This window comes from Watersipora subatra, chromosome 9, assembly GCF_963576615.1.
Source record: "Watersipora subatra chromosome 9, tzWatSuba1.1, whole genome shotgun sequence".
Classification (NCBI taxonomy): domain Eukaryota; kingdom Metazoa; phylum Bryozoa; class Gymnolaemata; order Cheilostomatida; family Watersiporidae; genus Watersipora; species Watersipora subatra.
This window is the reverse complement of record NC_088716.1, coordinates 26,317,238-26,338,681: the sequence shown is the minus strand read 5'-3', so window position 1 is coordinate 26,338,681 and position 21,444 is coordinate 26,317,238. Positions and strand designations below refer to the sequence as shown.

General features: G+C 37.0%; 1 protein-coding gene and 1 pseudogene across 1 annotated transcript; one reads left to right on the top strand and one right to left on the bottom strand.

Annotated features, from left to right (window-relative positions):
- Window positions 1-8,500: 8,500 nt before the first annotated feature.
- On the bottom strand, window positions 8,501-10,312 carry LOC137404938 (general transcription factor II-I repeat domain-containing protein 2-like; annotated as a pseudogene).
- Window positions 10,313-14,419: 4,107 nt separating this feature from the next.
- Window positions 14,420-15,229, top strand: LOC137404937 (piggyBac transposable element-derived protein 4-like). Its single transcript, XM_068091165.1, has one exon. It carries the CDS (start codon window positions 14,420-14,422, stop codon window positions 15,227-15,229), a length of 810 nt encoding a protein of 269 aa, XP_067947266.1.
- The last annotated feature ends 6,215 nt before the right edge of the window (window positions 15,230-21,444 follow it).

The following is a 21,444-nucleotide window of genomic DNA, read 5'->3' as shown; positions in this document are numbered from 1 at the left end:
TTGGTGCATTAGGAAAGTACCAATGTGTTCGAACTACTGAAAGGTGGTCGATTAGCGCGGGTATCGGAGCACCGGGAGACTAAGTAGAATGTCATGAGTGTGATTCCTGTACAAAGCGACCCTTTATACTAACCTCGACCCCTGACCTCGGACAGACACACACCACTCTTATCCTAACCTCTACCCCTGACCTCAGACAGACACATACCACTCTTATCCTAACCTCTACCCCTGACCTCAGACAGACACGCACCACTCTTATCCTAACCTCTACCCCTGACCTCAGACAGACACGCATCACTCTTATGCTAACCTCTACCCCTGACCTCGGACAGACACGCACCACTCTAATACTAACCTCTACCCCTGACCTCGAACAGACACATACCACTCTTATACAAACCTCTACCTCTGACCCCGGACAGGCACGCACCACTCTTATATTAACCTCTACCCCTGACCTCAGACAGACACATACCACTCTTATACTAACCTCTACCCCTGATCTCAGACAGACACGCACCACTCTTATACTAACCTCTACCCCTGACCTCGAACAGACACGCACCACTCTTATCCTAACCTCTACCCTTGACCTCAGACAGACACGCACCACTCTTATACTAACCTCTACCCCTGACCTCAGACAGACACGCACCACTCTTATACTAACCTCTACCCCTGACCTTGGACAGACACACACCACTCTTATCCTAACCTCTACCCCTGACCTCGAACAGACACGCACCACTCTTATCCTAACCTCTACCCCTGACCTCAGACAGACACGCACCACTCTTATACTAACCTCGACCCCTGACCTCGGACAGACACATACCACTCATATACTAACCTCTACCCCTGACCTCAGACAGACACATACCACTCTTATCATAGTAAAGATTAGTGTAGCAGTCGCTAGAACAACCATAAAGTTAACTGTCAGATATTCGTGAAAAGTGGTGAAATGGAAAGTGAACACTGAGAACCAAGATTCTAAACTCGATGGGAGTCAAAGCGTATGCTCATGCATGTAGATGGAACACGTGTGGAGAAATCGCTATTAGTATTGTTTGCTTGAAGTAAATTTAGCCATTTTTTGCTAAAAAATGAAATATGATCTAACGCTTTGAGTAATACTGGCTTATCTCATTTAATGTTCATGGTATGGGGATTTACATGAAGTGAAATCATTTTATGTTGAAAATATTTCTGTATGCATCTGATCTCATTGCAATATCTTTGTCATTGGGTTCAGTAGGCTATACACTAGTGGCGAACTCCATATCGTAGTACGACAACTTCTAAAATGATTTGTTTGAAGCTTTTTGGTCTAGGCTTCAAATCTAGCCTAAGATCCACTTGCTTGGGTCTTAGGCTAGATTATATTCTTTTACTGTACACAAATGAAGTACACACATCAGCTCATCATGGTGCTGTTTGCTGACTGACTATTCACCCATGAGCTGTATTTATTGAGTGAATACTAAATAATTATTATCCACTTTGCAGCAGATACACAATAATGAATCAGATGAGTTACGAATAACCATTTTTAAATAACATCTGGTTGCACATGTTCAGGGGAGCAGTAAATAAAACCAGTGAAGCTAACATACCAGGTGAAGGCCGGTGATGCCCAAGTAGTTAGATATGTTTGCATCTAAACCTTCTTTGAGAAGGCGCATCACCTCCTCGATGTACTTCTCTTCGCAAGCAGCTAACAGCAGGGTTTTTGCATCAAAAGAAACTTTGCTGGCAGCGCGACGAAACTCTTTCACAGCAGCACCCGATGACTTTCGCCAATTCAGCAGCTGTTCTTTTCGGCGCAAAGCCGCTGGCCTCTTCTCAGCTGGATCAGCTGGTTGCAGCATGATCCTAGGTTTACAAGTAAAGAGATTGAATAAACGATTAAGTCTAAACCTATAAAAAAAGCAGTTCACAAACATTATATTTAGTATCCTCTTTTGATATAAAAATATATTTAGTATCCACTTTTGATATAACAATATATTTAGTATGCCTTTTAGATATAACAATATATTTATTATACCCTTTCGATTACTCTTTTGCAGTACAAGTATTTGATTTCGCAATCAATATTATAATGGAAAAATAAATTTGATGTTAAAATTTATTAGACAATATTTTGAGCATCTTTCCAACTAGTTGATGAATATCAAAACTCGTCAACTATTTCAGTTTTTCAGTATTTCCTCCTCACTTGGATTATTATAAACAGATATTGATGGAGAAGAGATCAATTCTCTTTTTTGACATTGTAGATAGCAATCATGTAAAGGAGGATTTATCGAATAAGGCAACAAGTACTATTCCGGACTCAAGATATTATTAACCTACCATCTGTATTGTACTTACCTCAACTGGTCTGAGTAATAACTATATGGTAAGTGATCTTTGAATTGCAATATACAGAATATTTTCAGCAGTAGAGCGTAAATGAACCCCTCACTAGCAGCTAGAAAATACGTAACGCGACTCAACGGGAACTCAATGAATGATTGTTAAGCGCTAGTACAAGGGAAGTTGGTAGCTCATCAAGTGCACGATAAGCTATGATGTCATTTCTACTAGTGCCAATTATTTTAACTATGTTAGGTTACAATAAATATAAGCTAAAATATAGAGTATTTCTGTCTTATATAGGCTCAGATATGAGATGGTTGTAGACCTAGATGATCCTTTGGATTTTGTGTCCCAGCACCACGAACACTCATAATTTTCTATAATCTATCTCTAATCATTATCATATGTTATTATTATCTAATGATCAAATGTAATTGTAAATATATTTTACTTTTTAAAGCAAAAACATATAATTAGATCACATAATGCTTCAAAGCTGACAGTTTCCAGAAGTTCTGCAATTGTTGAAATACAATTCATCAAATCAACCCAGATGTAACATTTGTTACTAATTCTGTAGATATGTTAGAGCACTTCATATTTGTTGTCAATTTAGTACCTGCTGAACCAATTTAAATATCCAATATAAAATGTCATGTCTTCTTGCTAGTGTGGCAGAAAACACGTTGTATTGGCTAGCAGATAGGAGAAATATGTATTTTATTATGGGATTTGGAGGACCCTCTAGCAATCTTTGATGGTACTATTCCGATGGTCAGGAGCAAGACGACTCCCTGATATGATACAATGACACTCACAAAGGTACAAAACTGCTTGTTTTAGAGCCATGAAAGGTTTATTGTTTTCATGGAAATATGCCAAGCATATTTTTTCAAACTTTCTACATGAAATGAATTCAATGAAACCTTTATTTTTAAACCACATTTAAAAGAAGGAGGATAATTACTAATCAATTTAAGGTTTCCCAACGTCTGTGTGGAAACGCCGATTTCTTTCATAAACCTCCAGTAGGTAGGATATTACTAGTAAACAAGTTAAGAGTTAAACCAGGTGCTAAAGGTGAAAAAATTAACAATCTATATTTAATATATAATCAGTGTGAAGTACGGAGTCTGTGATGAACTGTTTCTTGTCACTATGATTAGGTACTGTCCGGTCATATATAAACCTAACAATAATAAAACGATGTGTGAGCCTTCGGGTGTACATAGTTGTATATGAAAAGCGCTGACAGTAATATCTGCTAGTAGTTACAGTTAATCTCTGTGGCTCTTCTTTCATGTCTGAAGTACAACTACTCTGCACCTAAACCTTTTCAACAATCATATCAACTACAAGCCTTATCGAATTAGGCAAATTATTAACGACTTTTTCAGTCCATTATTAAAAGTATTTGAATACAGCGACTCGTCACTGATTCACACTTCATTTTTCAAATAAAACCCACTAATGGGAAGGTTGAGGAGGGAGGGATAATCATACTTGTTAGTGTTAGCTGTTGTCAAGGAGAGAGGTTGAGGAGATATGGATAGAGTCGTACTTGATAGTGTTAGCTATTGTCAAGGAGAGAGGTTGAGGAGTAAGAGATAGTTTACTTGATGGTGTTAGCTGCTGTCGAGACCAGAAAGCTAATTAAGGTCAAAATAATTTATTAATTATTTACTAAAGAACTATCATAGGTTTAGGGCTCTAGAATGGATGACTGTGTATTCTTACATGAGTATTTGCTCAGACATGTAACCAATTTAATACAATACAGATAGATCTCATACCAAATTAACCTTCCTATTTAGCAGTTTGACTGTAATATGTTGAGGTTTGACTGTAGTAATTAGAGATTTGACTGTAGAAAGTAAATGTTGGACTATAGTATGTAAAGGTTTGACTGCAGTATGTAAAGGTTTGACTGTACCATGTAGAACTTGGACTATAGTATGTAGAAGGCTTGACTGTAGTATGTAGAGGCTTGACTGTGGTGGGAGGAAGTCTCTTATAGTATGAAAAGGTTTGACTGTGATAAGTAGAGGCTTGACTGTAGTACATAGATGTTGGACTAGAGTATGCAGAATTTTCACTGTAGTATGTGGAAATCAGATTGTAGTATGTAATGGTTTGACTGTAGCATGTAAAAGTTTGACTGTAGTATGTAGAGGCTTGACTGTAGTACATAGAGGCTTGACTGTAGTATGTAAAGGCTTGACTGTAGTATGTAAAAGTATCAAAATAATTTTATGAGATTCACAATAATTTCCCGAATGATTACATTGAGGAAACTAATAATTTAAAAAGCTTTCTCAGGCCCTTATACTTCATATTTATTGAGTATTTACGACATCATTAGGCGCTCACTCATGTAATAAAATCGAATAGTAATATTATTATAATAGTTATATTAATACATATAATAGTAATATTGATGCATATAATAGTAATTCTAATACATTGATACATACATCAATACATGCCTGATATGGCGGGTTGTACCTTATATAGCGGTCATAAGTTACATATAACAGTCACGTAGTTGTCCTTGTCAAAGTAATAACTGCACTTACCCGTTATCGAGTTGATTTATGCCAAACTTCTGGCCCATATCACCAACCATGACTTCTGGGTAAGATAACAATGTCTACAGTTCTTGAATAGGATAATGGGTGCAAGCCTTACTTTGTCCACCTGCTTGATAAGTTGGGCATGACCAATTTCATAGTTTGTTGTCTTACCCATGTTTGCTGTCCATATTTTTGTAGCTTGCAAACCCGAAGTATTTAAATAGAATGTCTGAAAATACACCATTAAATATTTGTAGACTCGTGTCCAAAGTAAATTGTGTTACTATCTCGTTGGACACGACGTGAACTAAACCTTTTTAGAGAAAGGAAGTGAACCTACAGATCACCTGTTATGAGCTATGTGTCAAGGTCATATGTCAAGAGCTATAGATCAAAGTCAACTGTTCAGAACTACGATTAAATGTTACCCGTTGAGAACTATGGTTGAAAGTCAACTGTTCAGAGCTATGGATCAATGTCACCTGTCCAGAGCTATATATCAAGGTCAAATGTTCAGAGCTATAGATCAAGATTACACGCTCAGAACTCTAGTTCAAAATCAACTATTCGGAGCTATGGTTCAAAGTCATAAGCTCAGAGCTATGGCTTAGTCAACTGTATGGAGCTACAGCTCAGAGCCAACTGTTCAGAACTATAGATCAATATCAAGGGTTCAGAGCTATAGTTATAAGTCAACTGTTCAAAATTATGGTTTGAAGTCAACTGTTCAGAATTATGGTTCAAGGTCAATTGATAGCTGATAACAACTGAAATAAACTATTGGTGAAAAACCATTACAAATACAAAAGTGAGGTTTGACTGTGGTAAGTAGGGATTTGACAGTAGAAAGTAGATGTTGGACTATAGTATGTAAGGGTTTGACTGTACTATATGGAAGTTCGACTATAGTATGTAGAAGTTTGACTTTAGCATGTGAAGGCTTGACTGTATTATGTAAACGTTTGACTGTACTATGTGGAAGTTCGACTATAGTATGTAGAAGGCTTGACTGTAGTATGTAGAAGGCTTGACTATAGTATGTAGAAGGCTTGACTGTAATATGTGAAGGCTTGACTGTAGTATGTAGAGGCTTGACCGTAGTATGCGGAAGTCTACTATAGTATGAAAAGGTTTGACAGTGATAAGTAGAGGCTTGACTGTAGAACATAGGTGTTGGACTAGAATATGTGGAACTTTCACTGTAGTATGTGGAAATCAGATTGTAGTATGTAAAGGTTTGACTGTAGCATGTAAAAGTTTGACTGTAGTATATAGAGGTTTGACTGTAGAATGTAAAAGTTTGATTGTAGTATGTAGAGGCGTGACTGTAGTACGTGGAGGTTTGACTGTAGTATGTAAAGGTATCACAATAAATTTGTGAGATTCACAATAATTTCCCGAATGATTACACTGAGGAAACGAATAATTTAAAAAGCTTTCTCAGGCCCTTATACTTCATATTTATTGAGTATTTACGACATCATTAGGCGCTCACTCATGTAATAAAATTGAAGAGTAATACTATTATAATCGTTCACCATAATAGTTTATCATTGCAGACTATAATTATCAATCACACTAAACTTATCGTTATAATTCTACAGTTTCCTTCAGGGCAGTATCCACCTGTTTGAAAATGGTACTGCGGAGAAAATCCAAGAGAGGTACCAAGCGCCCATTGAGTAGAGGGAGAGGGGAAGGTGGTCCGGGGGTTCTCCTCTGGGAAAATTTTTAGTATGTATAACTAGTCAAAAGACGGCAAATCTAGCACACTTGGCTCCTGATGGGGCACATGTTTTAACAGCACATTTGACATTATAATCCAGTTTTCTAAATATATAAAACTGTTTATTGAGATTGTCTTTAACAGCGCTTATCAAAATTATAATGTGAATGAGAGCTGCTAAAGGGGTTGGCCACAGCTAGCATGAGGTAGAATTATCAACAGGTACAATGCTGAATGGTGTAGGAGACAAGTACTCTTCTATGAAATAATTTAATTAAATAATATTGTAGAGTTAAAACGTAAAATTAATAAAGCACCATGTTAAAAATATTGCACTTATACTATAGTCTATAATACTGAGCAAGTAGTAGATTTAAGTTTGAGCTATGCATGTTACATGCATAGCTCAAACTTGATTTTATTTCTATGAACAAAATCTTTTGTACATAAGCATTCATTTACATATCTATTACAACAAAAAAATACAACCATGTACAATTGTCTTTGAATGAAATGTTTGGAAGCATACCTTTCGGTAGAGTCCAACGCTATAACGTTGCCGTGCGAGCTACCATAACAATCGTTTTTCTCTGTATATTCCAAGTATAATAAAAGTCTAAAAAGTTTACATCACTTCTATCATCTGAATTAATGTTATTCTAATCACACCAAAAATCCCTTACGATCGGAGGATCAAATAATATTTTATTTTACTGTTTTGAAATTCGAGCCGATGTTGACTGGTATTTCCAGCTTTTATAATTTTCCAAGGAGGCGTGATTTCGTTAGCACAAATCAACGCCTATTGGATATTTGTTTCATATCTTAAATTACCGACTAATATCTTGTTGATATTTCAAACTTACTAGCATTCATATTCTTTTTTTAACTTTACGAGATGGCAGCTTTATAAACGTCTACCGAAAGCGACATAAATGCAGTTTCACCACGCAGCTGATAATTGACATTTTGGTCATTTCCCCAGCCAAAGTGTTAAAATCAAGCAAAAATGACGTTAATTCCGAGATTTTTATCCTCAAAAAATGGTATTGCCATGTCAGTAGCTGCAGTATAGGAGGATACGGCCCTGGTTTCCTTTATTTGTTTTTCTGAAGGAACCATTTATAAGTCTCAAGGAGATGCAACTGAAATGACATTTGATGCATATATTGTATCATTTCTTAGACATCGCTCACATTAGATGATGGGAGGTAATTTTCGCTAAAAAAAGACGTCTACTTATAAATAGATGTTTTCAACCAGTTTAAAAAAATTAATAGTTCCTCATCAGAGGCGAATCACTGGTAAGCTTGTGTAAACGTATCTTCTCTTTCCTATTTTCTGCTTGTTCGTTAGTTAATATCTATGTCAGTGGTGTGTTACTCTAGCCCAGGGGTGTCAAACTCAAATTCACAGTGGGCCAAAATCAAGCAGAGAAGTAAAGTCACGGGCCAAAGTCAATATTTATTGAAAAATTAGCTGCAACTGATATGTAATGTTTAACCTTTTCATATGGAAACAAACTTTAGTTTTGCTTAAACACAGAATTTGGAACAACCAAAGCTTTATATTACAAAAATGTGAGAAATAAAATTTGAAATAAAAGACACGGTGAAATCCATTTCATATTTAAATAAATAAAGTAGTATGTCTCTCCCCTTATCCTTTCCAGTTCCTTTTTCAAGTAAATCTTTTTCAAAGCCAACAACAGAACCAAAAATAATAATGTCATTCGATAAAAATCCAACATTTCAACTATTGACAGACCATGCCTTGCAGTAGAAAAAGTGCATAAGAAACAGATATATTCAAGCTCAGTTTGATACGCTCTGATTTACTCTACACATTGGTCTAAGCCAGATACCTGGCATCTTTTGTTAGATGCAAGTTCGTCAAAGTCTGGAGTCAGGCTCTGAGCTGAGGAAAGCCTCAGGACGGAGTGAAGGTGCTCATCAGTGAGTCGACTTCTGTGAGGTGTTTTGTTCACCTTCATCATAGAGAACAGTTGCTCACATAGATATGTGCTGCCGAACATTGAGAGCATCCGAGCAACTTGGGTGCGTAATTGAGGCATTGTGTCGGGGAGGAAACATGGAAACTGCGCAGCACCAACAGAGTCATATTTTGATTTGAGCATGTCATTACATTGGAGTTCAATTAGCTCCATTTGGAGGCTGGTTGGTGCGCTTTCCACATTGATCGCAAACGGGTTACTGAGCAGTTCAAATCTCCCTTTCTGAGCCTCGAAGTCGGCAAATCGCCGGGAAAACTCGGCGCTGAGCGCGTTGATTTTTTCAGCGAACTGTGCGCTAGGCAGCACGGCAGGAGAAATTTCCGCTGCCATGGTTTGGCAGCACGGAAAATGACCAAAGTTTCCTTGCACCATCTGTGTCTTCCACAGATGCAACTTAGTTTTGAAGGCCCTCACAGCTGCGTACATGTCTGTGATGACGTGGCCCCGTCCCTGAAGCTGCAGGTTAAGCACATTGAGATGGCTCACAATGTCAGAGAGAAATGCCAGCTCACACAGAAACCTTTCATCTCTCAGCTCTGTTGTGTCCTTCCCTTTGTTCTCCATAAACTGACAGATTTCCTCGCGCAGCTCAAAACATCTGTTCAGTACTTTCCCTCTGCTTAGCCATCTCACCTCTGTGTGATAAGGCACATCTCTGTATTCTGAATCCAACTCCTCCAGAAAAGACTTGAACTGCCGGTGATTCAAACCCTTGGCTCTTATGAAGTTGACCACTCCTTTTATAGAGCTCATAACATGTTCCATTTGCAGAGCTTTGCCACAGAGCGCTTCCTGATGAATGATACAGTGATAAACTGTAAGCTTACCTGCATTTTCCTCCCGCATCTTCTCCTGAATCCTGCCAACCTATCCACTCTTTTGACCGCACATTGCGGGCGCACCATCTGTTGTCAGTCCCACAAGTTTATCCCAAGGCAGGCTCATTTCAGTCATACATTTGGATACTTCTTCAAAGATATCTTTTCCTGTGGTCGTTCCATGTATTGATTTTAATCCTAAAAGTTCCTCTGTGACGCACAGGCTCGAGTCTACTCCACGGATGAAGATTGACAGCTGGGCAGTATCAGACGTGTCGCTGCTCTCATCCACAGCAAGGGAGTATGCAATAAAATCTTTTCCCTTTTTTATTAGTTGTTCATGTAGATTAGTGGAAAGCTCACACACGCGCTCAGCCACGGTATTTCTGCTCAGGCTCACGTTTAAAAATTCTTGCTTCTTATCTGGGCACACGATGTCGCAAACTTTGACCATGCACTTTTTGACAAACTCTCCCTCACTGAAGGGCCGGGCTGATTTTGCGATCTCTGCTGCCACAATAAAGCTGGCCTTTACAGCAGCTTCACTTTTTGATTTTGCTTTCGTGAACAAGGTCTGCCTGCAAGCCAGACTTCTTTTCATCTCCTCCACCTTTTGCAGCTTCTGCTTTAGGTCCAGGTCGTTGTACTTTTCATAATGTTTCGTTTCATAGTGTCTTCTTATGTTATATTCTTTTATTACAGCCACGCTAGCTCCGCACACAAGACAAACAGGTTTGTCCTTTATAGTCGTGAACAAATAATTTGCCTCCCACCTGTCTTGGAAGGTCCTGTTGTCTATCTTTCGTTTGACCATTTTTGTGGAGGGTGAAATTATTAATTTGTCCGATGCGACCGGGGCATGGATGACTGACTGTAAACGGAAGTAAGGAGCGCTTGCCGGGTTTTACTGCGCGGCTAAATACTAGCAAAGCATTATGGGATTTGTAGTATTAGCGGCACAGTATATACTGCGGGCCAGCTCTAATGCACATTTGATATGATCTCGCGGGCCAATTATAATCACACTGCGGGCCAAATTTGGCCCGCGGGCCTGAGTTTGACACATATGCTCTAGCCTTTCACCATTCATCTCTTCTCTTCGTGTTTCATTCTGCTATTTGCAGATAAAATTGTTGAAGGAACTACTGGGTAGAGGTTGAAGCTGATGATGTAGACCAGCAACTAGTATATGCTTCAGTTGCCTTCTGTGCTCATCATACCTTGCTAAAGCCCCAAGTTTCAACCATTATGTTGGCTTCCCTTCACAGGTCACCACACCATTGTAGCGCAAGAAAACATCGTTAGAGTTCCTATAAATGTTTAAGAGAAAAAAAAATTATAACTAGATTTCTATTTCAAACATCTATATGTATATATGACATACATACTAGGGTTTAACCTTTCGATGTATATGCATTTTTTTGCGTATGTAGTAATAAATTATACACCCAATCATAATGAAAAAACATTAAGGAAAGAGAAAAGAACTTGTCAACACAAAGTATCAACTTATTTGTACCGCAAAGGATTTAAATATAAAAAGCGGATACCACATATATTGTGATATCGAAAGCGGATACTAAATATATTGTTTGCGAAGTGCTGTTTTTTATAGGTTCAGACTTATTTAGTTGTTCACTCAATCTATTTACTCCTAAACCTAGGATCACGCTGCAACCAGCTGACCCAAACGAACAGAGGCCAGCTGTCTTACGGAGAAAGGAGCAGGTGGAAAAATAGACAAGTTCATCGGTTGATGAGCATATTATAAGATCTGCGAACAAGGTTTTCTTCAATAGAAAAAACAAGATTTTAGCTGCCTGCGAGGAGAAAGATCTTGACGAAATAGCAGTTACTCAAAGAGGGTGCTGATGTGAACGTCTCTAACTAACTGGGCATCACAGGCTTTCACCTGGTATGTTTGCTTTGTTATTTCTACTTAGTTCCTCACCTAAATATTGTATTCACGTGAACATTGTAGTTACTTTGATGATGTTGTAAAAAGTTTATAATCGTATGCCTTATTTAATCATCTAGGGTAGTTGTGTGCCAGAAGATAATGATGGCACACATGACAGTTGTGATGACATGTGGACTGATGAAAACAGTAGCCATGATGAGTTTTATTATTGGGTCACCACATCAACAAATGGCAATGCATCAAGAGTATCATAATTGATAAGTAACTGCATCGCTAAGGCTACAAAGCCATTCACTATAGGTAAAGAATTGACCTGACCATCCACTAAAGGCATTTACTATGAACCTTTGGGAAAGACTTCAGTTAAAAAGGCAGCACAGAATACACTGATATGCATTCTATAAGTTTTCCTGTTAATGAAGGCAACGCTACATCTTGAATTTCAAATGGGAAACCAAAAGCAATGCGAGAACCTTATCTATGTAGTGAGAAAGGCATTAAGGAATCTACTAAAGGTTCATGATATATACACCTTAGGATTAGTACCAGAGAGAATAATGCTAAGATTCGTGAGCAGATTATAAAACTTGACTTGGAGTAAGAACCGCTACCACATATGTAAAAAGTACAACTACAATATAGTTTAGGATCACATCCTTTATTCTGGTTTTTACACACTTAATTTAAAGTCTTCAAAACACTACATCAAACTGATATATTCTTGTAATTCTGACAACGAAAGCTACATGTACTGCTCTAAATAATTGTCACCAAAAAGGTCCTTCAAAAGTGGAAAAAATAAATGGTAAAAAGTATTGAGCAGAACTGAAAGAGTAAAACAGCCCATACGCAGAATTTAATAATGAGCGAGATTCCGTTTACTAACTATTTTTAGCTAAGGATGGAGAAAATTGAAAATTTTTAGCTTTGCAAAAACGTACACCCTAAAGGACTTAATGCGGGCAAAAATTACTTTCACAGAAGCAAAGACTTTCCAAAAAAAGAGCATGGGCTGTGATTTACACCGGTAGGCCTATACACTATTCTAATCTACCTTCTGTCGTGTATAAGCAAGCATCCTTGATAAAAACTTGTAATGACTAATAATTATCAGTCTAGTCTCTAATCTCTAGTCACGAATCTCAGATGGTGAATATGCAGAGTTCAAAAATGAACAAAAATTTTTTTTATATTATCTTCTTGCAGGTAAAAATAGGAAGCATTAAAAAATTCAGCAATACAAAAACAAGAATATTATTGCACTTAATACTAGCAAAAATTGCTCTCAGAGAAATTGAGACTATCAGAAAAAAGTCATGATGCTTCATATATTTTAGCTTTGAGTTGATGCTTGCAAATTCTATGAAAATAACGGCTGTATATGCACGCAGATAAGATTTGCTACATACAAAGAACACATTCAGACCTATACATATGAAATATTTGACTTACTGAGTAAAACGGGAACACATAAAATGAAACAGTTTAAATACCTGTGTCTGATCACAGTCAAAATAGTGAAAGGTAAAAGTAATTAAATATTAGAATATAGTGTGGCGCTATAACAGTTATTCGAACAAAAGTTAGTTACATGATACATATTCAATGGTGCCTTGAGATACGAACTGCTCAGGATGCAAAATGTAAAGATTCAACATTAGAAAAACAAAAAACTATATGAGTTATGTTTGTACAAACAGCTTTCAATGAAGCGAAATCTATAGCAAAAGAGAGAAAGAAATTACAAGATATTAGGAGCCATATGATTACGTGTGGGAGTTCTAAACAGGTTAAGAGAAGGGACAAACTAGTATGAGATAAACTCAGTATGAAAAATTTAACAGATATTTTCCACAAGAGCAAAACCGTGTGCAATCGATTTTTAAAACTTGATAAAGAGGTGAAAGAGGTGTTAGTGGAGAGTTGAGAGTTGTAAAGTAGACAATTCCTACATTACCATTTACCAGGGTTGGCATAGTATTTCCCATAACAGTTATTACTACGGGTTGAAAAGATGACATTTTTTCATAGAATTATTTTAAAATATTCAACTCAAGCTGCTTCATCTTCATATCAACCAGCCTTCGAAATTTTGCATTTTGCTATATGTAAGGGTAGATAACTCTATATACAATATCATTCATTGAAAGTTCCGTTTTGACATGTTAAGGTGAAACAATGTGTTAACACGTGTTGTAGAGCAGAGTATTTTATGTAGAACACAAATGTCCTTCAGCGGGATATTGCTGAAACCGAGCTGCAAGCCGGTTATTCAAACCAAAAGCCGTTATTCGTCAGCCGTTTTGTTATTGGCTATTTTTGTTTAGTTCATCAACTATTCTGTCAGCTTTATATTATTAAACATAATCTTATTGTGTTCGCTATCATAGTCAGTCAAACCTAACAAAAGAACAAAGTTACTATGGGTACTACTACGGCGATCCACTACCACCGAAATATCTTCTATCGCAAACTACTACTAACGAAACAAAACTAAAACTACTACCAAAACAAAAAAATGGCAAGTCAAACGAGACGACCGCGTCGAAAAATTGCTTCTAGAACCAACTACGAGGAAGATATTGCTGATTATGTGATTGAAACTGATGAATCTTGTTCCAGTGGAAGCGATATTGATGTCAATGATTTTGATGTAGAGTCAGAAACCGTTAGCGATTTTGATGAATCTGAACGTGCCGACGGTCATGATATAACTACTAGTAGTGCTACAACGTGGAAGAGTGTGACCGATCTAGATGCCAACTCAGTCACTCTAAATAGTTTTACTGGAACAAGTGGGCCTGTTTTCAATCCTGTTGAAGACACTGAAGCTGTACAGTATTTTGACAAGTTTTTGCCCCTCTTACTGAAGGTGGACAGTCTCTGTGGGAGCTCATAGTAATTGAAACATATAAATATTACCAGTATTATTTGTCACAGAACCACACAATCAAAGCAAATAGTAAAGTCAAGCTATGGAAAGACATTGATGTAAAAACTATGCGGGCTTTTATTGGCATACTATTGAACATGAGCCTTGTGCGTAAGCATTTATTCCACTCATACTGGGATACCACTCATTTCTCACAGGACATGCCAGTGTTTAGAAAAACATTCAAACTGGAAACATTAAAACTCATTCTACGTTTCTTTCATGTCTCAGACCGTAACAAAGAACCAAAATGGTGTTCTCCTGAGCATGATCAAATATACAAATTCCGTCCAGTGTTTGACCATCTGAATGCTACATGGTCTCAGCAGTACAAACTGCCATGTACAATATCAATTGATGAGTCAATTGATGGATTCAAGGGTCGCCATAACCTTGTCAAGTACATACGAATAAAGAAACACTACCAATGGGGTCCAAAAGAATATAACCTTTGCGATGCAAAAACAGGCTACTGTTTCCGAACCCTCTATCACGCGAGTGGAATGCCTACATCAGTTCATGGCCAGCCTTACAAAGTGTGTGAAACGTTGATGTCTGGCCTCTTTGAGAGAAATCACCATCTCGTTGTAGACAATTATTACACCAGTGTTCCGCTCTGTGAAGAAATGTTGAAAAAAGGCGTGTATGTCATAGGCACAGTTCAGGCCAATCGTGAAGGACTTCCACAGGCAATGAAACAAAAACTAAAACAGAAAGGAGACATTATTGCATGCAGAAAAGTGGGCATGCTAGCAATAAACTGGATGGATCGTAAACAGGTACGATTACTAACCACTCATGCATCTGCTAAACAAGTGGAAGTGGTGCGACGACGATACGGTGAAACTCGAACTATCCCCCAGGTGGTGCAGGAATGAGTGGCATTGATATGAGTGATCAGATGAGAGATGCATATGCAGCAGAGTTTCGAACAGTAAAATGCTGGAAAAAGTAGTGTTTCACTTGATTGACCAAACTCTCACAAATGCATACATATGTTACAAGGAAAATTCAAATAGGACTGGCAAACCAATGACTCATCACCAATTTATTATCGATGTTGTCGAAAGTTTGATTGGCGACTACAAGGAGCCACGCAGTCAAGTTGGAAGACCAAGTATTGGCACACCTGCAAGCAGAAAAACTGATAGACACTTTCTTGAAAGCATTCCAGATAAAAAGCGAAAAAAATGTGAAGTATGTGCTAGCAACCGAGGTGATGGAAACTACAAAGGCACCAGAATTACAACATGGTGCAAGGACTGTGTGGTGGGTTTATGCAAATGTGACTCCTTCAAGAAATATTATATGTAGTGACTTCTATATGTGTGAGTTACATGTATTTAAAATTTCATGTAGTTATTCCTGTAAATAAAAAAGTTATGACGTTTTATGTATCCCTATGTACAAATTGTTAGTCGTTTTGCAAATAAATTCACTCTGTACACAAAGGTTTAGTAAATTAATATACTTGCAAAAGGGTTAAAGGTTGACTTGCAACAAAATTCACATTTCAGTTATTTGATATGAAAAGATTCACCATGTCTTGCTCTGTTGTGTTGTAGGTGCAAAATATGTGGGAATGTGATTACAAGCTCTTAAAAGCTCAAAAAACGAACCCTGCTCAAGTAAACCCTGTTTACTTGTGGTCTGGTTATTATAATGACAGCTTTTCATGGAATTATTCTAGGATATTCAACTATAAGCTGCTTCATCTTCATGTCAACTAGACCTAAGAATTTAACATTTTGCTATGTGTAAGGGTAGATAACTCTATATACAATATCATTCATTGAAAGTTCTATTTTGACATGTTAAGGTGAAACAATGTGTTAACACATGTTGTTGGGCAGAGTATTTTATGTAGAACACAGATGTCCTTTAGCGAGATATTGCTGAAACCGAGCCATAGGCTGCACACGCAAAAACAACAATGGTCCACGTAGTTATGAGCAAAACAAAAGTATCCATCCAAATAGCTTACCAATCCGATGAGCAGCAAACACAAAAATTTAACCAATCGGCAGGACCACCCATCATGTCAAAATATTCCAAGTTTCAAGTCATGTCTTGTACAACTCACCTTGTGGTTTCTCAAAACTTGTCTCTAAGTCCCTATTAATTTGAGACTGTCCGATTGCTGTTTTCGAAATAGTCGCTGCTAGCCTAGCCTAGCATCCGGCATCAACACCTCAGTAACTATCAGGGAAAATTTCGAGAGCACTCAGCAATGCCCCGATAGTTACTGAGGTTATTTTGTTTTTGCTCATGATTGCCAGGATAAAATTTTTAATCGAGCTACAGAGACATCATTATAAATGTCTCAAACGCCTCAAATACAAGAAGTTACAAGTTTGTCATACTAGTTTCTTCTAGATGCCGTGTAAATATTAGAGTATCGACTACAATTCCACCAGTCTATAGTAATTAGGTCGGCGAGTCGACTTATTTCATCGCAGCCTTTGTATGAGATAAGTTCTCAGTTGCTGCTAACACCGGAAACTAGCTACTAAATAAAATAGACATGCCACCATCTTTGTATAGTCAAAGTTGTCTAGTCATTATTAGTATTAATTTGTACAAAAAATGAGCAAATCGCTTTAAATGAACGTGAAGATGTGAGCTGCCCATCAACTTATAGTAAAATTACAGTAATCATGGTCTATAAGACCAATGAAGTTGATCAGCAAAGAGAAAAAAGTTGTTGATGTAAACCAATAATGTTGCAGTTACGGTACAGCCTACAAATTAAAGTTCGTTTTTCTTTATTAACGAATTCTTTATCCTTTAGTAATGGCTTGCATAATAGTTGTATTGTATGCTATTGTATACCGGAAATTTATGTACTATTACCAGGATGCTTTAGAGAATCATTGTACTGTTCTATTTCTGAGAAAATAATACAGCATAATGAAATGATTTTAAATAGTTTAGATCTTTTGCCAGTTTACCAATATGCCGAAACAATGTTTTAGAATTACGATGAGACAACTCTTTGTTTCTTACAACCATTATGTACGTAGCTTATACAATTCTGATTTTGACAAGACATATTGTGTTATTCAGATACAGCTATGAGCAAGAAAAGGAAATGAGAAACTTTCAAAGAGAACTTAGTGTACATCAAGTGAAATTTGAGTTCCCTTTACAAATTAACAAGTTTGTACCAGTTTTACCTCCAATTGATGAGATAGAGGAGGTTGAAGAGGTCCATGAGATGAAAGAGGCTGGAGAGATCAAAGAGACTGATAATAAAGGTGAGTGTTATACTGTAAAAAAAGAACATATGACTTATAAGACATGATAGTAACTTGATGTCTAACTTTATAACTAGTAATCTAATAAGCAGTAGCTAAACGGAATGTTCTAGACTTCCGTGTATCAGGTGTAGAACAAAAGTTACAAACTAAAACAATTTCCAAATATTTCGTTTTGGAACATTGAATAAAAATTAGAACTTCAAATGCTGCCGCCTTTTGTCTCGCTATTCTCTCTGCCCAGACAAGTTGTGGAAACCTGGCAGTTCGGGGGTCAATGAAAACTTTTCATATTTTAGTATATAACCATGTCTGCTGTGTTGCTTGTTGTGAAATAAGCACTGTATTGCTGGTCTTGTGTAGTTTATTACTGTATTATTTTATCTTTACATTTTATCAGCTCAGAACACAAATTAATTCTTCATATTTTCATTTTACGTCAAAAAAGCTGATGCAAGTCGCCAAAAAGATTATAAAAAAGTCATACTGAAATGTTATGGTACTACAGATATTGCGACATATTCTGAAACTTGGCTTTTTTATGATGTATTTATGAAAAAATTATGGTGCATCAAAAACTACCGGTTTCATAATGTTTCACTTGATGGTGTTAGCTGTTGTCATATGCACACCCTTGTGTTTGCAAGAGTTATCTTACCTACAATGTAAAATCTACCCCTGCACTATTAATTACCTAATAAAGCTATGGGAATCAGTCGCTTTTGACAATGAATTCCATTGCCGATGTACAATTTCGACACCCAATTCAACCACATAGCTAATGAGTGTGAACTTTTTTCTATGGCCCTATGGTTGTTAGTGAAAGTGATGACAATGCTCAAACAGATCAGAGATGATATTGCTACACTTGTGGCTGAGAACAGGCATGCAGCTGCCTTCTTCAATCTTTCTCATGAATTCTTCAGTGAACAAGTGTAGTAAGTAAAGAGACATTTCATGTTATTGGTGTTTTATCATTGCAGACTATTATCAATCAATCACACTAAACTTGTATTGTTTTCCTGCACAATAACACAACACTAATTTTTGGTAAAATATGTAGGACAACCTTGTAGCTGCGTTGTAACTATTACTTATTTTTGTTAATGAATTATGAACAGCACACTTAGGAGTGCTTTGGAATACTGCAAGCACAAACGCAGTACAATTTGTATTCCACTGTACAGTAACAGCGGTATTATTGGTTTGATTCAACCAGTTTGCTATTATAATATTTCAGTCTGTACAGCGTGTCACAGAAGTGGCTGAAGAAAAAGAAAAGATCTGTGACCCTGATATCCAACAGGAAAGTGCACCGGAACAATCAAACAACCGCAAAGTAAAGGAGGGAAGACGCAGTGGCGTTCGCCATGCTTTAGCAAGGGCTTGGAACCGAGTAAGTAGTGATTTTGGAAGTTTTCAAATGAAGTAGACGCTCCTAGTGTAAATAATCTGTCCAGAGAATGTTTCCGTTGTACGCATTTTACAGTATACAAACAGCGAAATACTGGAAATTGCCTAATTCACTCCACGATGGTCTCAAATTCAATTATTGATTTCTTTGAGTAGGAAAAAGCTAAACCTAAATATTTAATTTAATGAATTTACTGTACAATTATACCTCATTGCAAACATTTTTAAAAATAATTTTCAAACTCGTCCAATAAGAAAGACTGACAGTGTTCTCAAAAGAGATCAGTCACATACATCTCAAAGGTTTTTCATATCTCAAGGCAGAAACCTACTGGAACATCTTCTGGTATGTCGATTTTTATTGTATGTTGGGCACTCGTATGTTGCGATATAGCTGTACAGTAACTGTGGTATTATTGGTTTGATTCAACCAGTTTTCTCTTCTTTTATCATTTCTATTCTGTTTAGGGTTTATGATTATTTATGGGTAATTTTACGTCATGTTATGGAACATGGACCCTTTCAATGTCAATTTTAATCATTTTTTTCACTTCCTTTAAATTTTGGCAGCAACGACAGCAATTTTACGTTAAGTTAAGGGGCGCGTACACTTTCAAGTTCAATTATAATCGACTTTTCACTTACTTCCAATGTCGGCACCAATGTCGATATTAGAGGAAAATAACAAGCATTTATCATAAATCTCCCAACCAATTGCTTCGCTCGTGTTTGGTCGTGGGATAATAGTAAATATGAGCATAATTTTATCATAAAATGGTGTGTGGTAACCTTCCTTCTTGACCTCTTTCAATCCACTTGCATTTTACATCCTGTGGCATCACTACTAGATACTTACAGATGATATCCAAGTTATTCACTTGCCCTGATCTCACTTTAGCAAATTTGCAATTTTTCAAACTCTGTAGTCCATCCAGAGTAAGAGTGAAGCTTTACACACACTTGTGAGATTGCCCTGTGTGATGCCATATCTCACCCTTCCTCCTGCTCTCCTACGACCTCAGCGTCTTACATATTCACAGTATCATAACATTGCAAGATGTCTACATCAAAGTCCTTTGTCTTCATGTCCCCGACATCGGCAGCCAACCATTGATTCTACAGCCATTGAGTCAATTGCTCTATCGGTATGTTTTTATTCACAGTTTAAATTGTGAATTACTCATGAATGGCCATTCTAAATAAACTCAACACTTGCCATATAACCACTCAAACATGGAAAGATTCTGGTACGAAATGTAAATTCTGAGTGAGCAAGTATTTGACAGCAGAAGCTCCTATAGCGTAAATAATCTGTCCAGAGAATGTTTCCGTTGTATGCATTTTATAATATTCAACCAGCAAAATACTGGAAATTGCCTAATTCACTCCAAGTTCGTCTCAAATTCACTTATTGATTCCTTCAAAGAGGAAAAACTAAACCTAAATATTTTATTTAGTGAATTTACTGTACAATCATACCTCATTGCAGATATTTTTATAAATAATAATTTCAAACTTGTTCAATAAGAAAGACTGAACGATGTTCTCAAAAGAGATCAATCGCATTGTTTGCCTTTAGAGTCTATTGAGAACCGTCCTGTGTGCTTGTATCTCAAATGTTTATCATATCTCAAGGCAGAAACTTGCCGGAACATCTTCTGGTATGTCAATCTTTTCGTATGTTGGGCAGTCAATGTCGCGGTATAACTGTACAGTAACTGTGGTATTATTGGTTTGTATCAACCACTTTTCTCTTTTTTTTATCATTTCTATTCTGTTTACGGTTTATGATTACTTATGGGTAATTTTACGTCATGTTATGGGACGTGGACCCTTTCAATGTCAATTTTAATCATTTTTGACACTTTCTTTAAATTTCGGTAGCAATGTCGATAATGGACGAAAGTAACATATTATAGTACTTATTATAGCTTTCATCTGTCTGTCAATTTTTATTAAGCAAGGATGAAATATCAATTTTACCGAAGCTCCAATCTGTGACATTTGGGTTAGTAGACCGACATTAATGGCTGCAACTGTTGACTGCCTTCAAGGATTTCTAGATACTGCAATACTGCACACACTTATTTTCTTTGCTGTATCGGCAAATGACGATCGCTCACGGGTACTGGTTTAGGGTTCATGATTACGGCAATATTACGTTAAGGGGCGCGGACACTTTCAAGTTAAATTTTGATCGATTTTTTCACTTACTTTCAATATCGGTACCAATGTCGATATTAGAGAAATAAAACAAAAATATTATATACATGTATGACTGAAATATAGTAAAACAAAAATGTATATCTGCAGTTCTGAGAGCGTTCGTCTGTCTGTCCGTTTTCCCTAAGCAATGATGAAATAGCAATTTCAACAAGATTCCAATCTGTGACATTTGGATTGGTACACCGACACTAACAGCT

Bases quoted from the DNA above. Each gene is read 5' to 3' on its own strand.
- LOC137404937 (XM_068091165.1), top strand. From the start codon at position 14,420: ATGCGGGCTTTTATTGGCATACTATTGAACATGAGCCTTGTGCGTAAG.